Source organism: Gopherus evgoodei, chromosome 6 (assembly GCF_007399415.2).
Source record: "Gopherus evgoodei ecotype Sinaloan lineage chromosome 6, rGopEvg1_v1.p, whole genome shotgun sequence".
NCBI lineage: Eukaryota > Metazoa > Chordata > Testudines > Testudinidae > Gopherus > Gopherus evgoodei.
The window spans coordinates 61457138-61477818 of record NC_044327.1 but is presented as its reverse complement, the minus strand read 5'-3'; the positions used below and the strand labels follow the sequence as shown (position 1 = coordinate 61477818).

The 20681-nt window shown below is 44.0% G+C and overlaps 1 protein-coding gene across 4 annotated transcripts in view; it reads left to right on the top strand.

Moving 5' to 3' along the window:
* DMXL1 (Dmx like 1) overlaps nucleotides 1-20681 on the top strand; it is a 142677-nt gene that overhangs the window by 75688 nt on the left and 46308 nt on the right. For all 4 annotated transcript variants that reach the window (XM_030567264.1, XM_030567265.1, XM_030567266.1 and 1 more), the window contains 7 exons: nucleotides 1557-1654; nucleotides 8513-8678; nucleotides 9747-9999; nucleotides 12163-13259; nucleotides 13569-13760; nucleotides 20122-20198; nucleotides 20377-20504. In XM_030567264.1, the coding sequence (XP_030423124.1) occupies nucleotides 1557-1654; nucleotides 8513-8678; nucleotides 9747-9999; nucleotides 12163-13259; nucleotides 13569-13760; nucleotides 20122-20198; nucleotides 20377-20504 (2011 nt within the window). The remainder of the gene's footprint in view (nucleotides 1-1556; nucleotides 1655-8512; nucleotides 8679-9746; nucleotides 10000-12162; nucleotides 13260-13568; nucleotides 13761-20121; nucleotides 20199-20376; nucleotides 20505-20681) is intronic.

Genomic DNA, 20681 nt, shown 5'->3' with positions numbered 1-20681 from the left:
CAGATTGGGTCCCTTTGCCCACAGCACACTGGTGTTATGCACACAGCACTAACCTGACCCCTAGGTTACCAGGCAGAGGAGCGAAAGACTGCATACGACACTAGTCTGACCCCTAGGTGACCAGGAAAAAGAGCGGGAAAATGCACACGGCACTCTAATGTTGCACACCGCACCACGGTGTTGCACACAGTACCAGTGTGACCTCTAGATGACCGACAATTGGCCATACAGACACCATGTTGGAAAAAAGACCTGAGGGCTGCGACAACTATGACAGGCGTATTGGAAATTTGACCCTCTATAATTTACTTGTTCTCTGGGTGGACAAAATTGATTTTTAAAAAGGGTTTTTAATTTAAATTGGATTTTTAAAATTTAAGTTATATGCCGATTTACTTTAAAAAAACCAAAAACCTATTTACATTTAAGTTTGAAATTGACAAGCTGTTAAGACCTGAATTTACCTGTTTGGTTTTTTTTTAAAAAGTAAATTAAAGACAAGAAATAATATTTAGTACATATTTGCCAGCAAGTTTTAAAGAAAGTCAGACCACTTAACTGGTGGAAGTCATTGGCTAAATATTTGAAACTTGCCTTCCTCTTCCGATATGCACATAAAAAACAGGTATGAGAGGATGAGATCTATTGGTTTTAAAATCTTGAAGGATATAGTATTAGAAATCAGTTCAATTCACTAACTACAGATAATATTTCCTTTGCTTAATAAATCAGTTAGTGAAACGTGCAGAACATGTTTTAGTAAACTTTTTTTAATGTATCCAGCATATTCATTTATTTAATTAAAAACTGTTAAAATGCTGGTTTTGTGCATTTTAATTGAATTTGCATTTTCACGCAAATAATCACCATCTAATAAAGAAGTAATGGATCATTCACCATTTTTCTGAAATACAAAATCCAAAAATGAAGAATCTGAATAAATGTATGTTAAATCATGTAATTGCTTGAGAGAGAGAGAGAGAGGTATTCTTCTGATTAGCAAAAGGAAGCACCACATTTAGTGTAAAGACTCTATTCAGCTGCAAAATCAACGTGTTTTAAATGTTACCAACCAATAAGAAACACCTTTCACTGGAAAATGACAAAAGTGCAAATGCAAAAAACACAATTAAAGTTGATTTAAATCAAAGTTTCCTGTTTGCTGGTTTATGTCAGTTAAAATGAGTTAAATCATTGTGATTTAAATCGGTCCATTCTGCTTTTCCTTTCCTAATGACTTAGAACTATTTCTGATATCTATCAGAGTTTCTGCCCAAATGTTCAATGCAAGAGTAGTGTAGACTAAGTAAACAAATGTTTTTTTTATTTATTTACATAACTGACTTTTATCATAAAAACCTGAAATCAGTGTAACTTTGATTTGATGAGGAACTATTTTTTTGTTAATTGTAAAGCAAAAAATGTACCTAATTGATCTTTGCCAGAACTACTTCAAATGAAATTATTTAACAATGACTAAATCAGTTTAGGGATAGTGCTTTCAGATGACTTTTTTAAATTTGTCACAAATTTAACAAAACTCCATATATTCATAGGTAGCCAAAGCAGCTTTTCAACGAAACAACGATCCACTTGATGCAGCTATTTTTTACCTTGCAATGAAAAAGAAGGCTGTGATTTGGGGATTATACAGGTAGGAAACGTACAAGAAATCAGTTCTTTATAAATTCTAAGATTTGTAAATATTTGCTCTTAAGTACAATTCCGTATTGTCCAGTCCATTTGATAAAAATAATTTGTCTCCTCTTTTTTTTTTACTGCTTTTGAATAAAAGTTCCAAAAATTCCTTTTACTGATGCATGTACTTTGGTAATCATAATGTGTTCTGAAGTCTATTCATTTTTGTTTTTTACTGGATCTTGCCACGCAAGTACTTTAGCCAAAAATGTTTTGATTTTCTTCGGTCTTTAAATCACTATATGTTTAAAAAGACTGCCAGGTTCATGTTCTTTCATTCCTATAATTCAGAATTCATTCTTTCTTTTAAAACTTCAATTTCAACAAGATGTATTCATAATTCACACATTGTGGTATTTAAAAATGTGTGTTTGAAATTATTTTGATCTTAAAATAGGTACAGAATATAAATTTTAATCTAGAATACATTTTTAAAATTGTACATTTGGGGCCTTAAGAAGTGTGATACAAATTCTAAAACTGTACTGCACATGTGCAGTGACTAACTTACATGTTAGATTACATATTTGTCAAGATTTCCAAAAGTGATTGGCTAAAGTTTAGTCTCTCAAACTTCTAGTAGCCTCATCCACCACTACACAATCCTGAGTCATTCCAGAGCACTATTTTGTGAGTGTACTTGAGACCAGGGGTCCTGAGGAAAAAATAGCATGTGATTATATAAATAAAGACTGGACCATAATGCTTGTGCACAAGGGGGCTGAATTGAAGTCACATGGCATCCTTTATTCTATCACTTTCTAATGTTTCAGTGCTCAACTTTGCAACCTTGATGTTCTTTTAATGTAGGTTTTTGATGTAATATACTTTATTTTTAAGAACTGTCTTGGGACAAATGAACTTTTCCATGTTCATTGTTCAAATTGATGAGACTGATTTAAATTGTCAATAGCTTCCAGTATTGCCTGTCACTTTTTTAAAAATAGCAAATCTGTTAGGATGTTATCAAAACCATGAGACAAGAGACTGTTTACCACCGGAAAGATTATTGCACTTGATCTCATATGAGGAAACCAATAATATAAAGGGTTTCAAGCAAATGACTGGTGTACTATGTGAGGATATTTTTGGTAAGTAGTATTGCAATAAAGCAGTAAAGCTTCTAAAGCATGTTGTATTCTTCTTCGAGTGCTTGTTCATGTCGATTCCATTTTAGGTGTGCATGACTGTTGGAGATTTTTGCCTTAGTGGTACCAGTAAGGCCAGCGGTAGTGCCTTCTAGAGTGCCATGCTCATGCCACAGTATATCAAGCGCTGCCAGCCCATACCCTCTCAGTTCCTTCTTACCGCCCATGGTGATCACGTGGTTCTCCTCCCTTGCTTGTTAAGAGCTAGCAGTTTCTTCCATTGGACTTCATGCCTTTGGGCCTTTGTTCAATAGTAGTTAGTGTTAAGTAGTTAAGTGCATAGTTAGCTGATAGTTAAGGTCCCAGCAGGACTTCGCCCTGAGCTTCCGGGTTTAAGCCTTGCTCAATCTGTGGCAGGTTTATGCCTGTGAGTGACTCCCACGACAGCTGCCTTAAGTCCTTGGGGGAATCATACAACAAGGCGCATTGCCGGATCTGTAAGAACTTTCAGCCTCACACCCAGAAGGAGAGGGACATTGGCCTCAGGGCCCTCCTGATGGAGTCCACTCTCCGCCTGGCTTCTGAGCCCTCTACGCAGGCCACAGAGAACTTCGGCTTCCGTGTGCAGTGCACTTCCGGTGCCCACTTCTCTCAGCACCGTTCGCCATCACCAGCATTGAAGAAGAAGGCAAAGAAGCACTCACGGGCACCGAGCAAGAAGGCCCTGGGGTCATCTGGTAGAGGGACCAGGCCTGTCAGCCAGCCTTCTCTGGAGCAGTGCAAGCATGCTTCCGTGGCTGGGGCTCTTAGCCCTCTTAAAGCTCCATCATTGACTCTGGTGAGCGGTATGGGACCCACCACCCTGCCTGCACTGTCGTCATCCCAAGCTCAGGTGCAGAGAGAGCGCAAGTCTCCATCTGCTCTTATGACATCTCCGGTGCCACGGGACCAGGCTTAAGCCTCCCTGAGAGGGCAAGCCAGCTGTTAAGAACCCCCGGGGGCAGGGGAGTGCTGTCTGTTGCCAGACAAGCAATCCCATGGCAAGTTGCAACCGTGCCGCTGGTTGTCTAAACTCTCCCCCCGGATGCCAAGACGTTATTTTCCAGTGTGAGAACGACGCTCCCCATATTAAGACCGATGCCATTTGCCCTCTTGCCGATCCACATCTAGACTTTGCTCCCTCTGACGTTGCCAGTCTCTGCAGCACTGTTCCCATGATGCCAATCTCCCCAGCACCAGGACCATTCTTCCTGCTCAGCGCTCACCGGTAGCCACAACCAGCAAGCAGACCCAGGCATTGACAGCTCCTCCCTGCTCGCTGGAGAGTGGTTCCTCTGCTGCGAAGGCCCAGTTCAGCCCATTTCCCCAGTCTCCGTGATGGGATTGGGCACTGGAAACTGCTTTACCATTCACAACACTGCAGTGGCAGCAAGGCCAGTGGCCAATACAGTGGCTGTATTTGGGAGCATGGGGAGTTCCGTTGATGACCATGCATTGGAGTGAAAATGGATGACCCCACTGGTACCGGGCCAGGTACCGGAGGCTCTCTCCGAGGTTGGAGTGGAGGAACCGGTGCCTACCCCCAACCCTTTCTCTCCAGTGGCTGCCAAGCCCTCAGGGCCTCCTCCTCTTCCCTGGACGAGGCGATCGCAGAGTCTTCCAGGGCCAGCCCCCCGGATGACTTTAAACAACACCAAGCCCTTCTCAGGCAGATTGAGGAGAACTTGGGCTGCAAATTTAGCAGATGGCAGAGCAGGAGGACGCTCTCTTTTCAATGTCCTCTCAGCCTCTACACTCGCCCGGATCGCTCTACCTGTACACGATGGGATTCTCAAGATTGCTAAGTCTCTGTGGCAGACCCCTTACCCTATCCCACTGTAGCAGGGTAGTCACCCACTCCTGCCCTGAAAGGGCTTCAAGCCAGCCTTGGGAGAGGGCTGGGGCTGTGAACTAAAGGCTCACTGATTGGGGAAGCAGCCGCAGCTGGGCCATGCCCCAATCAGACTGCAGCTGGCCCTGTAAAAGCCAGTGAAGCCAGGAGCTGAGAAGACTCTCCTTCTAGCTCTTGAAGGAGAAGGGTCTGGCTGTCTGGGAGCTGAGAAAGAGTACCTAAAGTGGAGTGGGGTTGGGCAAAGGCTAGAGGAGCTGGGGGAGCTCCAGCCGGAAACCCCCCAGGCTGCAGGCCTTGTTACAAGCCGGAAAGGGTACTGGGGTTACAGAGGGGCAACCCAAGTGTAGGCTGAGGCAGCAGGTCCAAACCCCCCTGGCTGGCACTGACACTGCGGTCTGTTCCAGTGAACAGGGGCTAGATCGAGACTGGCAGCCATAGTCTGAGGCGAGGTGGGGATAAAGGGTGCGGGCTCCCCAGGGAAGGGAGACCCAGATCTGTGGAGGTACTACCGGGGGCAACATCTTGGCCTGAAAGGGGCACCGGGGTCCAGGAGGGACTTGGGCGACACATGGGTGAGTCCCCGCCTCATGACACACACCACCTCAAAATGAGCTGAGGAAAAAGTACTTTGTGCATGCCAAAGATTTTGAGTACTTGTATACCCACCCTCCCTGGAGCTCGCTGGTGTGTTGGCAGCCAGCGAGAAGGTTTCCTTCTCCAATGAGAAGGTTCCCACCGCCTCTGCCCCCCAAGACCAAAGAAGTGAAGTCAAGCGTAGAGTTTATTGGAGCAGTTCTTGCTTCCATGCGAGCCAAGGCCTTCCTTCTGGAAGCGCTCTTTCAGGCTATGGTGGATCTCTTTGCCCATGTAACGACACATCCAATCACCATGGCCCACACTTGCCTTTTGCTGACGGGCCACGTGGCAGCATGTATGTACGTGGTCAGGCACACCCAGCTTCAGCTGAGACTCCTGCAAACGTGATTAGCAAAGGCCTACATTCCCAGCAAGCACCCCCTAGACCGAGCAGTCACAGTGCTGGACCACATCCTCTTGTCCTTGAACTGGTGGCTGAATGCCCAAGTCAGTGCTATGGGGAGTTCCCTTTGTGTCCCCATCACCGTTGCTCACCTTAGTCTTGGAGGCGTCCGATCTTTGCTGAGAAGCCCACCTAGGCGATCTGAGGACCCAAGGTCACTGGATGCAGCACGATTCTCCATATCAACGTCAGGGAGCTTAAGGCGGTGCATCTGACCTGTCAGGCATTCTTACCCCACCTGAAAGGCAAGGTTGTCCAGGTCCTCACTGACAACATGGCCGCGATGTATTACGTCAACAAACAGGGCGGCGTCAGATCCTCAGCTCTGTGTCAGAAGGCACTCAGCGTCTGGGTCCTTTATGCGCAGAACGCCATCCCCCTTGTAGCCACTCACTCACCAGGAATATCCTGGCAGATTGCCTCAGCAGGACCTTCTACTCTTGCCACGAGTGGTGCCTCCATCCAGAGTTGGTCAACTTGATCTTCTGACGGTGGGGGTTTCCCCAGGTGGACCTGTTTGCATCCGGGCAGAACAGGGTATGCCATGTTTTGCTCCCTATACAGTGGAGGCAAGGGTTCCCTGTCAGGTGCCTTCCTGGTATTGTGGTTGGGAGTGTTGATATACGCCTTTCTGCCAGTGTCTCTTATCCACAGAGTCCTGTTTAAAGGTGAAGCAAGACAGAGTGTGGGTCATTCTTATTGCTCCTGCCTAGCCTCGCCAGCCCTGCTTCAGTATGCTGCAGAGTCTTTCAGTGTCCAACCCATTGCATTTACCTCTCCATCCAGATCAGCTCTCCCAGAACCATGGCAATCTGCTGCACCTCAGCCTGGCATGGCTGCACCTTATGGCATGGCTGCTCCATGGCTAAGCATGGATGAGCGAGAGTCCTGTTGGGCAGGAGAGAGTCCTGCACCAGGTCCTGCTGGGCAGCAGGAAGCCTTTCACCAGGACTACCTATGTGACCAAGTGGAACCGCTTCACATGTTGGACATTGGACAAGAACATTCGTCCCAAGGAGTTCTCGTTGCAGGACATCCCGGACTATTAGCTGCATCTAAAGCTCCAGGGCTTGTTGCTGTCTTCGGTCAAGGTGCCCTTGGCGGCCTTTTTTGCATTCCACCCTCCACTTCATGGCAACTCTGTCTTCGCCAATCCCATAACAGCACAATTCCTGAAAGGTCTAGAGCACCTGTACCCACACGTCTGAGACCCAGATACCCCATGGGACGTGAATCTGGTGCTCTTAAAGCTCATGGGCCCTCCTTTTTAATGCCCTAGATTTCTACTCCTTTCCTGGAAGGTGTCCTCCTTGGTCAGTATAACATCGGAACGGCGGGTGTTCGAGATCAGGGCACTCATGTCAGAGCCACCTTATAGAGTCTTCTACGAGGACAAGGTCCAGCTGCGCCCGCATCCAACTTTTCTGCCCAAGCTTGTTTCCCAGTTCCACACAGGCCAGGATGTTTACTTAATGGTCCTCTGTCCGAAGCCTCACGCATTAGATGAGAAGCACAGGTGGCATCAGACAGTCACTGGCCTTTTATAGCGATAGAAAACGGCCATTCCGTAAGTCAATGCAATTGTTTGCAGCTGTTGCAGACAGGATAAAGGGCTGCCCAGAGAATTTTGTCTTGGATCACGGCGTGTATCAGTCATTGCTACAGCTGGCGAAAGTGCTCCCGCCAGCGATTGTGATTGATCATTCTAATAGAGTGCAGGCATCTTCGGAGGCTTTCCTGGCACAGGTGCCGAGTCAAGAGATTTGTCAGGCCACCAACTGGTCTTTCATCCATACATTCGCATTGCACTATGCGCTGACTCAGCAGGTGCAAGATGATGCTGGCTTTGGCAGAGCTGTACCAGAAGCTGCATGGTAGTGAACTCCAAGCCCACCTCCATTGATACTACTTGAATCACCTAGAATGGAATCGCCATGAGCAAGCACTTGAAGAAGAAAACAGTTACCTACCTTTTTGTAGTTGTTCTTCGAGATGTGTTGCTCATGTCCATTCCATTACCTGCCCTCCTGCCCCTTTGTTGGAGTTGTCCGCAAGAAGGAAATGAGAGAGCATGGGCCAACTGTGCCTGATATACTGTGGCATAAGGGCGCTACAGCTGACCCTATGGGTACTACTAAGGCAAAAATCTCTGACGGGCACTCTCACACCTAGAATGGAGTGCACATGAGCAACACATCTTGCAGAACAACAATTACGAAAGGTAGATAACTATTTTATTCAGTGGTTGCCTTAACAATTGAAATATAACATTATCTTCAAGAAATTCTGTTTCACTATTTCTTAAAAGCATGTCTTCATACAGCACTAGTATTTTCCTTTGAAAGCTATTGTTGCTGGTTTCCCAATTTTCATCAGAAGTGGATATATTCTCTGTGGAACTGAAAAATGAGGCACATCCTCTCAGTTCAGATGATGATGTCCTGAGAGTAAGTTTGTACTAGTCTATAAAACCCACCAATAACTTGAAACTATAACTATCAAATAACAAGTATGAGACAGTTCCAGGGTACATGGGAAGGTGCTTATCAGTTCTGTTGATATTTGAAAATTTAAAGACTGAACATTTATTTATCTTAAACACTTCAATTTTAAAAAGATATAATTGTGTTGGCACTTTTTAAATAATAAACACATACTTCAGAAATGTAATTGTTTTATGCATACACATTTGGACAGCTATCTAACTCAAATCTTGAGTCAGATATCTAGAATTAATCTAATAAAATGTTAATATTAAACAAGTTTTTTTCTTCATCTATCTTGTTAAATCTGCAGGTCCCAAAAGGAAACTAAGATGACACAGTTCTTTGGGAACAATTTTACTGAAGATAGATGGCGTAAAGCAGCACTGAAGAATGCTTTTTCTTTATTAGGCAAACAGCGCTTTGAACATTCTGCAGCATTTTTCTTGTTGGCTGGTCACTTGAAGGATGCAGTTGAGGTAATGAAATAGTAGATTCTTCTGTTGGTTTAAGTAGTTCTGATTTTATGACGTTTTTAGTCGTCATTTCTAATTTTTTTTTATCTCCTAAATTTACAGATATCTTCTTAAATAGGTTTATAGTGCATCTGAAATTTGTCATGTAGTGTGACACAATTGTTGGAAATTCTCTATATCTTACCTTGTGATTACTGCACCTTTTGGGTCATTATTGAAAAGCTTCTTACACAGTGTAAAATTGTTTTTTTGTTTATTTTTTCATGTCATTAATGAAGCTTTGATGCACAACTATTTCTGATCTTTGCACTTGGATATAAAAATGTTTTGTTTTTATCATTTCTCACCTAATACTAAGTTCAAGCTACAATTGATTTCTCAGTAATAGTACTGGTTGACAATCTGCCCAATTACTGTTGCTTTTAAGCTTCCAGTGATCTATCGTAAGGAAACCCAGGAGGTGATGGATCTGGGAGGGTCCTTGGGTGCTGCTGTAGTCTGGTTCCAGAGCAGAGAGATCCCTTTACCAGGAAAAAAGCCATCTGGCTGAATAGTTAGGAGGGAGGTTGGTGGAAAGTGAGGATATATTTAGTTTGTCTAGTATAGGTTAGTACACAGCATGGACAACTTGATGAATTGTTGTGTGCACATCTCACTGGCTAGCTGAACTCAGTCTCCTGTGAATCAAAGGTACAATGTCATGTCAAAATTCTGTAAATGCTGTTATGACAACATCGTGTCAAAAAACAGTTTATCCATCCAGCAACATGCTGCAAGATTGTATGGAGTGAATGTATGGAGGCTAAATGATATGCTGGAACTCTAAACCCTGCATACATTGTTGGGTGACACTTCGCTATTATCACATATTTGCAATTGCTGCCAGTGTTTGCAGAATTGAGCAAAAATTGACACTTTCAGTGAAACCATGTTTCAACAGGCTCATTTCACATTTTTGTCCTGTCATAAAATCGTGTATTCTTGCTGGTGGCCTTTTAACCTAAGGAGAAATGAATATTTAGTCTCTTAAAAAATATGGTGTGTTTTTTATGGTTTTGTTTTTTCAATTAGGTCTGCCTTGAAAAACTGGGTGACATTCAGCTGGCTCTTGTAATATCAAGGCTTTATGAGTCAGAATTTGAAGCATCTAGTATGTATAAATCCATACTGCAGAAGAGAATTTTGGGAAGTGCCTTTCCTGGTAAAGAGAGCTCATCAAACATGCATTGTGACCCTTTTCTACGAAGTATGGCTTTTTGGATTTTGGAAGATTATAGCAGGGCTCTTGATACTCTAATTAAGCAACCTGCTGGAAATGAAGAAGGTAAGAGTCTAAATATGTTAGCTATGAAATTAGTTGCTAGTATTTCTGCACTTAAATTTAGTCCACAGTTTAAAGTCTGTTTTGACTTTAGTTGACTCCTATAAAGCCAAAAAGACCACTTGATGCCTATTTTATTGCTTTACCTTAATAAGTGGGGCAGAAAAAAGGCCTTGGCAGTTTAAATGTTTGTAAAAATATGTTGATGTATTGTTGACAACTATATACTGTAACCATAATGATGTGCATGAATGGGGAAAGAATGAATTTATTCACATTACCATTTAACATTGTGAACATGTCAGCTCAAATCAATGTAACTGGAATTAGTCCTGTGACAAACTACTCTTGAATTTTAAAGAAGTACCAAAGTCTTGTTGTTCAGCTATTTTTTGTAACAGCAATTATAAAATGAAAATAATCAAACTTAATTGCCCACTTCTTTGTGACCCAGGAACCATTTTCCTGATTGCTGCAGAGTAGAGCTCCAGAGACAAGATGATTCTTAGTTTGTGTGGGTAGTTTTGTCTTTTCAGGAAATGTCTACCACAGGGACACGAAAATTGTGAAGTTGTTTGGTGTGGTGGACTCATATGGACTCCTCTGAGTGTCCTACGTACACTGTGTGCTAGCATTCATTGGTTTAAAAGATGGTTCAAACTAACGTCATACCTGTTAAATTTGTGGCCTTTTAAGTCCACCGTTAGATCCAAGGGTAGATTACAGCCCAAGTCACAAGGCTTTAGTGTAAGGAATTTTAAATGCACCAACACCCTAATGGTCAGAGGACAATGTCTTGTTCTCAACTATGCTGTTGAAAGCACCTTTTGAACTAATGATGATTTCGTTTCATAAAGTACTGTATTTCAGGCCACTACAGCATACCAAGTTTTACAAAGTGGTTTCCTGGTTTCTTCCTAAAATGTTGATGTAAATCCACCTTAATGAGGCAGTTATTCTATCATTTGCCAATATCCTTCTTCGGTCATTCTCTGCAGTGTTAAAAGAGCATGTGTTTCTACTTGGTGTGGACTTTGGAAGTTCTTTTGCCATTTTGTTTGACTCTCAATACATTCAGCTGCCTCTAAGAGGGCAGGTCTAAATGTCTAGTTGAATGTATTTCATAATGTTGTGGTCTGACAGATCTGTGACTAGGTCATGTCATGGCTTCTGCTATCCAAGACATTAAGGCTTCGCTGGCCAGCATCAACTCTGTTCTAAGCTAGGCGATGCCTTGCACATACTATGTTCCCAGTATTCCAGTGGTATTGCATTCATGTTTAGACCTTATGGCTCGTAAAATAACAGAGTAAAATGGTCACTGGTCTCTGAAATTACTTTAGCATTGGATTAAACACAGAACTGATATACCAGTGCAAATTTAATTTCTTCTAGTATAATACTGCTATTAATATATATAATTTTGTGTAATTTTTATACATTTGTACTTTTATATTTTATACATATTTATATAGAGAGATATATAAAAATAATGTAAACATGATCAGTGTAATTGTTTCTTTGTGTACTATAGTTGTCATAAAACTGTTTAACAACTTGTTTTAAGATGTGGTTTTTGGAGTTGTCTTTCCTGTGAGGAACAGGATGGATGAAAAACCACATCTACTTTATTTTTTCATTTTAGATGTTAACATGATCTTTGGTAAGACGTACTGGAAACTAAAGGTTACAGTTTAAATTGTTTGTTCTCACAGTACAAAGATTACACAGCTCAGACTGACAGTGGGCAGTGGAAGATGCTTTATGCTCTTATAGATGGTACAAAAATCTAGGATTCAGAGTTCTAATTACTGCAGCCAAACTGATCTCACTGTATGAAAAAATGAGTAATATTTCCTCCAAACTATGGGCCAAATTCTGCTCTCATTCAAATTAGCACAGCTCTACCATTCACTTCAAAAGCAGTCAGATCTGGCAATAAATGTGTTGCTGTACTTTGTCTAAAACCAGTTATTGCTCTTTACTGCTAAAAATTGAAGCAATGGTGAAAAGGGAGAAACAGCAAAATTAAAAATACATAGCTGTCCTATATTAATTATATTGGTCATATAGATTTCTAATTAGCTCATGAACTGGTAGAAGGTAAAGATTAAAATTCAATATGAATTATTCTTCTGTGTTGTGATTTTTCTCATTTCTTTACAGATGAAAATGGTGCTTCCCCAAGTTGTGACCCTTCAGTGTTCAACTTTTATAATTATCTAAGGACACATCCTCTCCTGCTGAGACGTCATTTTGGCTCTTCTGAAACATCTTCAACACGCATTTGCCTAACTGTAGAAAATGGACTGGCGGACAAAATAAATTTAAGTGAAAGAAGATTGTTTTTCACTACAGCACATGCACATTTAAAAGCTGGCTGTCCCATGTTGGCTCTAGAAGTGTTATCAAAAATGCCAAAAGTGGTCAAGAAGTCAAAGCCTTTTTGTTCAAATTCTAGTTTAATGGACACTAATAAAGATTTTTCACCTTCTTCACCAATAAGGTCGGAGACCAAGGAAGATAAAGTTTCCATTGTTGATTGGGCACAGCCAGTACTAAATGGTTTGGGATCACTTTCAGATTGTTCATCAGACAAACAGTCAAGTTCTGCTCTTTCTTTTGATTGGAGTCAACCAAGTCTAGTATTCCAAGATGAGCCATTGGAGCTAAAGTGGGAAAGTGACAAAGATGAAGACAGTGAAGATTCTTCTCTTGTAATGAAAGAGCTGAAACCTTTGCAGAAGATGACAAGTGAAAAGCTAGATGAAACTAGTTCTAACTACTCAGAGTCTTTCAGTGCGCTTGATGAAAATTATCTTTTAAGTCCATCAGAAGATGTGATCTCAGCACAGCTGAAGTTTAGAGCATGCTTGAAGATTCTCACAGTAGAGCTTCGTACACTATCCACTGGTTATGAGGTAGATGGTGGGAAGCTGCGGTACCAGCTTTACCATTGGCTTGAAAGAGAAGTTGTAGCTCTTCAAAAAACCTGTGACTACAGTGCAGAAGTAGAGGAGGTTCAACCTGGAATTAGTATGACTGTTGATGAAATTGCATTAAGTGAAAACACTGAAGAATTATCTGACCAATCAAAAGCTATGCTGCAGAGAGAGAATTTTCAGAAAAGGCGACAGTGGCTTCTAAAATACCAGTCACTCCTGAGGATGTTTCTTAGTTACTGTATACTTCATGGATCTCATGGTGGGGGGTTGGCATCCGTGAGGATGGAACTGATTTTGCTTTTACAAGAATCTCAGCAGGTATGTGCTTTCATCCTGTTCCATAGGGTATGTTAAATACCATGTTAAGATATTAATTGTCTAAAAACATGCACAATGTTAAACTTTTTTCTCTTCCATGCTTTAAAATTAAAAATGAATAACTGTGCTATTACCTCTTATATCGCAGTAATTTTATAACATAAATTATGTAGGAATTCATGCAAATATAGTTTACTCTTTCTAAATAATTTATCCTATCAATTGGATTTAAAGTACTTAACTAGACCATGTTAACCTAGAAGTAAGAAGTTACAGCTGCTCAACTATAATTTTGTTTTTTTTTTAAAGGAACAGTCAATACAAACACTTCCTAGTCCTCTTCCAGAACAGAACTCTATACCTCTCCTATTTGCCTGCACAGCCAGTGCCAAAACAGTGGTGGCCAGTCCATTATTGCATCTCAGCAACCTGACTCATGATATATTACATGCAGTAATAAACCTTGATTCGCCACCTCACCCAGATATCCAGAACAATAAGGTAAGTATTTTATTATAATAAGGTAAGCTCTTACATTTTGCACATTTATACAGTTTGGTTAAAGCTAACTAGCAGATTCTTTGACAGCTTGGAAACAGTTTATGTCTATAACTAAAATTATAAATAAATAAATTAATGCAGTGCATAGATATGTTGCCTATGCTCTGCACCTTTTGAATTGAAATTGCTAAATCACTGGAAATAAAATATTTCATTTTATTGATCGTGAGCAGCTACTGTTACATACTGAGCGCCTCACTTACATGGGAGTTGAGGTAGATCAGCACCTCTCAGGACTGGGCCCTCGTGTGATGTCTGCAGAAGAGTATGAATTTTTGAAAGTGTTGTACAATACGCAGTTCTTTGAGTACTTGCTCATGTAGATTCCATTGTAGGTGTGCACGTGCCCACATGCACAGTCTTCAGAGATTTTTGCCTTAGTGGAATCCATAGGGTGGGCTGTGGTGCCCTGTTGAGTACAGCATCTATGTGCTGGTGTGTAGGCACTGCCGATCCTACGCCCTCTAAGTTCCTTCTTAAGTCCCGTGAAGTTTGGTCAGAGCACCTTGTCTTGCAATCGCAAGAGCATTAGCAGTTCTTGAGCAGCCCATTATCTGTCTTCTTTGTACGTAGTTAACCTTTACTGTTGGGTAGTTAGTCCCCACTGGGACTTTGCCCTAAAGCAGAGCATGCTCCATTCCCACGGCTTCAAACCATGCTCATTAGGCAACAGGCCAATGCCTGTTAGTGATCCCCATGACACATCTCTGAAGTGCTTGGGGGAATCCCATAGAAAGGACAAGTGCAGAATCTGTAAGAACTTTTGCCCTAGAACCCAAAAGTTGTGGCCTGAGGGCCCTTCTCATGGAGGCTGTGCTTTGTCCTGTGTCAGAGCCCTCCCACTCAGATCCTACACCAATCACTTCAGCACTGTGTGGAGTGCACCGCCAGCACCGGGCTCTGCCCGGCACTGTTCCCCCTCACTGGTGCTGAAGAAGCAGCACAAAAAGAAAAGCTCCCTAGCACTGGAAAGGAAAGGGGCCTTGGGCAAAGGACCCATGTCAGGCCATGTGCCTGCCCCGGGGTTTCACGGGGGTACCACTGAGATCTGACCCCCTAGGTCAGCCAGGGATCCATCTCCTACTCCCAGGCATAGCAGGGACCCCAGCTTCTCCTATGGCCCTCATAGCCGCCAGGGCCATATCAGGCAAAGGAACAAACAGGCCGGCCAGGTGCTGGACCCAGCTAAGGCTCCAACGCCTAAGGGCAAGCTGATCAAAAGGCAGGGGAGCACCCTTAGTTCCCAGACCACAGGCATAGATCCCTGTCTCCATGGCCTAGAACCCTGGCACAGTATTCCCATCTCCGGCCAGAAGACCCAGGTCCCTTATGCTGCACTCTTCCCCTATGACACAAGAGACACCGGATTCAAGGCCCCGGTCCCCTTACTACCAGTACCGACAAGCTTCCCGTCAAAGATAGCCACGGCACAAGTCACCCTCGCCCAGATGGTCTCCCAGATGTCGGTCCCCACTGGGACAGGATCGCTCCCAGTCATGGGATTGGTCTCCGCTCCCCCGTACTGCTCATCGGGCAGGCACTGATCCTCACCCTCATCTCGCCAGTTGCTGACCAGGGTCAGTTGGCAGACTCAGACCTCGAGGGCTCCACCCTGGTCACCGTAAGGGCAGTGGTTGAACTCAGACCAGGAGTTCAGCCCTTCACCAAAGAGAGGTGTTTTGCCACCAACTCACGAAGCTGGCACGGTGCCTGCAGCGACGGCATGGCAGGAGAGACGGTGCCCTGCTCAATGGCCATACTAGAACCTGTAGTGGGGTTCCTGTAATGCTGGTCCTGTATTCCCATCAGTCTTCCCTGGCAACCTTGGACAAACTGTCCCTGGCACTATCAGCACCAGGTTTGGAATACAGTACCAAATCCGACATATGGGCAGTGCATTGGACTCCAGCTCCTAAGAAGCAGTCCCTGGAGAAGGAAGGAGAACCCGCCCCTCCTCCGGCAGTGCACTTGTTGTCATCTCCAGGCAAAGCAGTGGCGAGTCCTTTCCAAATGGGTGGCACCCCGTCTCCCCCCACTCCCAACAACTTCCAGGAGCACCAGGCCATCCTTAAGAGGGTGGCTACCAACTTGAACTTACAAGTTGAGGAGGATGTGGAGGAATCTGATGACCTCTTTAATGTATATCCTCCTCCACCCTGGCCCGGGTCATGCTGCTCGTCCACTCAGGGGTCCTTAAGATTGCTAAATCGCTGTGGCATATCCCCTCTTCAATACCAACTACTTCTAAGAAGGTGGAAAAGAAGTACTACGTCCCTGCAAAAGGGTTCAAATATTTGTACACACACCCTCCAGCGGTGTCACTGGTCATGTCTGCTGTTAATGAAAGGGAGAGGCACGCCCAATCAGTGGCATGCCGAAAAACAAAAATGCCAAGAGACTGGACTTATTTGGCAGAAAGATTTATTCAACAGCCAGCCTGCAATTTTGAGTATCTAACCATGAGGCTCTGTTAGGCTGGTACAATTTTAACCTGTGGAACTTCCTTGGCAAATTCAAGGAGGCCCTCCCATAGGACTGAGCCCAAGAGTTCACCGGTTTGGTGGACGAAGGCACAGCGGTGGCAAGGAGGACCCTTCAGATGGCCTGGGATGCAACTGACTCAACAGCCAAGGTGGTCACCTCTGCGGTGGCCTTGAGGCACAGCTCCTGGTTGCAGTCCTCTGGGTTATCCCAGGAGATGCAGGCCACTATACAGGACCTCCCATTTTAGGGGACAGGGCTCTTCTCCGAGCTCACGGACTCGAGACTCCGTGGCATTAAAGATTCCCATGCCATTCTCCGCTCCTTGGGCCTCCATATTCCTTAGCAGGCCAGGAATCCATTCCGCCCTCTGCTTCCTCCACCTCTGCATTCTAGGTCCTGGGGGACTCCCTGGCTGGGCACCTACTGGAAAAAGGATAGAGACAAGAGGTCTTCCCATTAATCTGCTCACCCTGGCCCTTCCAGACACCAAGGAGGCCAGAAGCCATCATTTTGAGGGTGCACTTGAGGATGACATCCCAGTCACCTCATAGGATCCACTCTTTCCCCTTCGGGTCAGCCTGATCTTGGCTGACCTCAGACTGTTGGGTGCTCAAAGTAATATCCTCAGGTTACACTCTGCTTTGTTATACACCTTCTCCCCACTGCTGTTAATTCACAGAGCCCTCATGAAGATCAAGCAGGACAGGGCAAAGGTGATCCTCATAGTACTGGCTTGGCCATGCCAGCACTAGTTCAGCACGCTGCTGGATCTCTCAGTGGCTGCTCTGTTACAGCTACTGCTCAGTCTGGACCTGCTGTCACAAAACCATGGCAATCTTCTGCATCTGAACTGGTGCCGCTGCACCTGGTGGCTTGGCTGCTGCATGATTAAATGCAGAGGTACAGGAATGCTTGGCCAGTGTCCAGAGGGTCCTGTTTGGCAGCAGAAAGTCCTCCACTAGAGCAACCTGCCTGGCCAACTGGAAGTTGGATCTCAGATAAAGGCATTTGGCCTGAGTAGGCCTCGATGCAGATAATCTTGTACTGCCCGCATTCGCTGCTGCTACGATCGGGCACAGGTGCCACCTCAGGCAATTTGTGACAGCCCACTAAATCAGGGCGCAAGCCTCTTTCGCAGCTTTCCTAGCCCATGTGCATATCCAGGACATCTGTAGGGCGGCCACCTGATAGTCTGGCCACACATTCACGTGCCATTATGCACCTACCCAGCAGGCCCAGGACAATGCTGGCTTTGGTAGAGTAGCACTTCAAGCCGCTAAATGGTGAACTCCAAGCGCATCTCCATTGAAACTTCCTGTGAGTCACCTAGAATGGAGTCGACATGAGCAAGCACTCAAAGAAGAAAAACGGTTTCCCACCTTTTGTAACGGTTGTTTTTTGAGATGTGTTGTCCACTTCATTACCCACCCTCCTACCCCTCTATCGGAGTTGCCAGCAAGATAGAACTGAGGGGGCATAGGGCTGGCAGTGCTTATATATCAGTGCATAGGCACAGCACTCAAGGGGGAGTCACAGCCGACCATACCAAGACTGCTAAGGCAAAAATCTCCGACTATGCACGTGGGCGCGCACACCTGGAATGGACTGGACATGAGCAACACATCTCAAAGAACATCTATGACATGAAGCAGTGTATCTTTATGCAACAATAAAATATTTCCCAGAAAACATTTTCTTTTTCTTTACAAGATTCCCTCCTTAGTTGCTTTTGAGTGAGAACTAAATTTAATACTTTCCAGGGTATTGGGCAGTGATTATCTAAGAAGCTTATGAGTGTTAAGCACCAACCCATTTACTTTAAATGAGAAGTAGGCACTTAAACCTCCTGGGCACTTTGCAAAATCCCAGCCTCATATCTTAAAATTCTTATCCTGTGGGATAATGTTCAAGATGTTTATATGAAGGATAGTATTTGTGTAACTTAATTAACTGATGGTTTTATCAAACAATAAATTAAAAGGAAACCCTTTTTGTCTTCCCCTATCCCTATAATTTACTTTGAGACAGAATATAAAATATGTGTTTACTAGGACAACAAATGAGCCTGTTCAATGCAATTCATAATAAACTGTGTGTATGTGGCTTAGAACTGCAGCAAAGATCAGTCCAAAAAACCTAAATGTCACTACAGTTCTTTATTCAAGAGCTCCAATCTGAGGCAACTGTCAAGAGGCAGCATATTAACAAGCTTGATTGTAATTCTTTCTAGCTGATTGTGCAATATGCTTAATTGTAAACTGCTTTCCAAGCTGGTTCTTCTTAAAACTTGGTTATGTGTTTACATACATGATTTTATAGAATCTACATTGTCAAGTACCATAAATATTAGAAACTGAAACTACTCTTGGCTAATAATGCATTTGGCAATGCAGTGTTCTTGCTTTTTTTTATTTAGAACCAGGGCTGCCCAGAGGAGGGGGCAAGTGGGGGCAATTTGCCCCAGGCCCTGCAGGGGCCTCCAGGAGAGTTTTTTTGGGCTCCTGGAGCGGGGTCCTTAACTCGCTCCGGAGGCCCCGGAAAACTCTTACGAGGCCTGAGTCCCCTGAGCTTTTTCCGCTCCGGGTCTTCAGCGGCGGGAGGTCCTTTTGCTCCGGGGCAGAAGGACCCACCGCCGCCGAATTACTGCCGAAGCGGGACCCACGGCCGAAGTGCAGCCCGGTCTTCGGCGATAATTCGGTGGCGGGGGGTCCTTCCGTTCCGGGACCCGCCACCGAAGGGCCCCGAAGACCCGCGGTGTGGACCCCCCGCTGCCGAATTACTGCAGAAGACCCAGCTGCACTTCAGCAGCGGGTCCCGCCTCGGCGGCAATTCGGCGGTGGGAGGCCCTTGCCGCAGGTCTTCAGGGCACTTTGGCGCCGGGTCCCAGAGCGGAAGGACCCTCCGCTGCTGAATTACCGCCAAAGTGGGGGCCCGGTGCCGCCGAAGACCTCAGGTTCCTGGAATCCTCTGGGCGGCCCTGTTTAGAACTCAGTTCTACAAACACTTCAACGTATATATAACTTGCTCATCTGTAAAAAGAACAAGAGTACTTGTGGCACCTTAGAGACTAACAAATTTATTTGAGCATAAGCTTTCGTGGGCTACAGCCCACTTCATGTCATGCACCTGATGAAGTGGGCTGTAGCCCACAAAAGCTTATGCTCAAATAAATTTGTTAGTCTCTAAGGTGCCACAAGTACTCTTGTTCTTTTTGCGGATACAGACTAACACGGCTGCTACTCTGAAACTTGCTCATCTGTGTAGCTCCATTGCTTTCAAACCTTGTGTTTTCAGGATTGGACTTTCTCTCTAATTCACTGTGGGTCCCCCTAGTCAGTATTGTGAATTAGCAAAATTCAGTTCTAATGGCATAGCTAAATTGCTTTCTGAACTGTTAGAAATATATCACCTGTTTCTGTTTAAATGTATTATATTAAAAGTTGCTGCCAGATATAACTTAATTATTGGTCACTTTCTTGGCATAGAAGGTGACATAAATGCAGTATCAGAGACTTCCATTTGGGACTAGGCATACAATTTTTGTCACATTCAGCAGGACAAAGCCACCAAGAAGTATTTTAATGAATGAGAGTTTTACATATCAGGGAGTAGCCATGTTAGTCTGTATCCACAAAAACGAGTCCAGTGGCACCTTAAAGACTAACAGATTTATTTGGGCATAAGCTTTCTTGGGTAAAAAACCCACTTTTTCAGATGCATGGGTTCAGACTCCTTGTTATTTTTGAGAATTCTACAGTAATATATACAAATGTTCAATTTGTACTGTAATCTGTACTGTAAATACTTTGTCTTCCAGATACATGTAATGCATACTTTAGCAGCATCACTCTCTGCCTGCATCTACCAGTGCCTTTGTGGTGGCCACAGCTACAGGTAAAGAACTATGGAACACAGCCAGGGCACTATCTCAGTATACTAGCAGTTTAATATATAGACAGTGCACCTAAAAACTGCCTATGTAGATCTGTCATATTGGGAGTATTGTGCATTAGCCAAATGTAAACAAATTGCAGTGTTTACATAAACATAGCTTGCTGTTTCTTTTCCACAGTTCATTACAAGCAAACCAGTTCACCGGAACAGTATATCAGACACTGCTGCTTACTCAGCGACATACTCTAAGAACTACAAGCTTAGATGAAACTGTAACTCCCAATACATCTCCAGCTCAATGGCCAGGTACCTAGTAGTGAATTGCCCCCTCCCCCCCATCCCCTTTTACTTGCAGATATTTAACTACAGTTTGAGCTTTTAAACAAATACTAGGAAATTGTTAAATATTTTGGCATATCAAATAACATTGCATACTAATCACTTGTTTTTTTAACAGATTAAACAGTCTTCAACATTGAAATT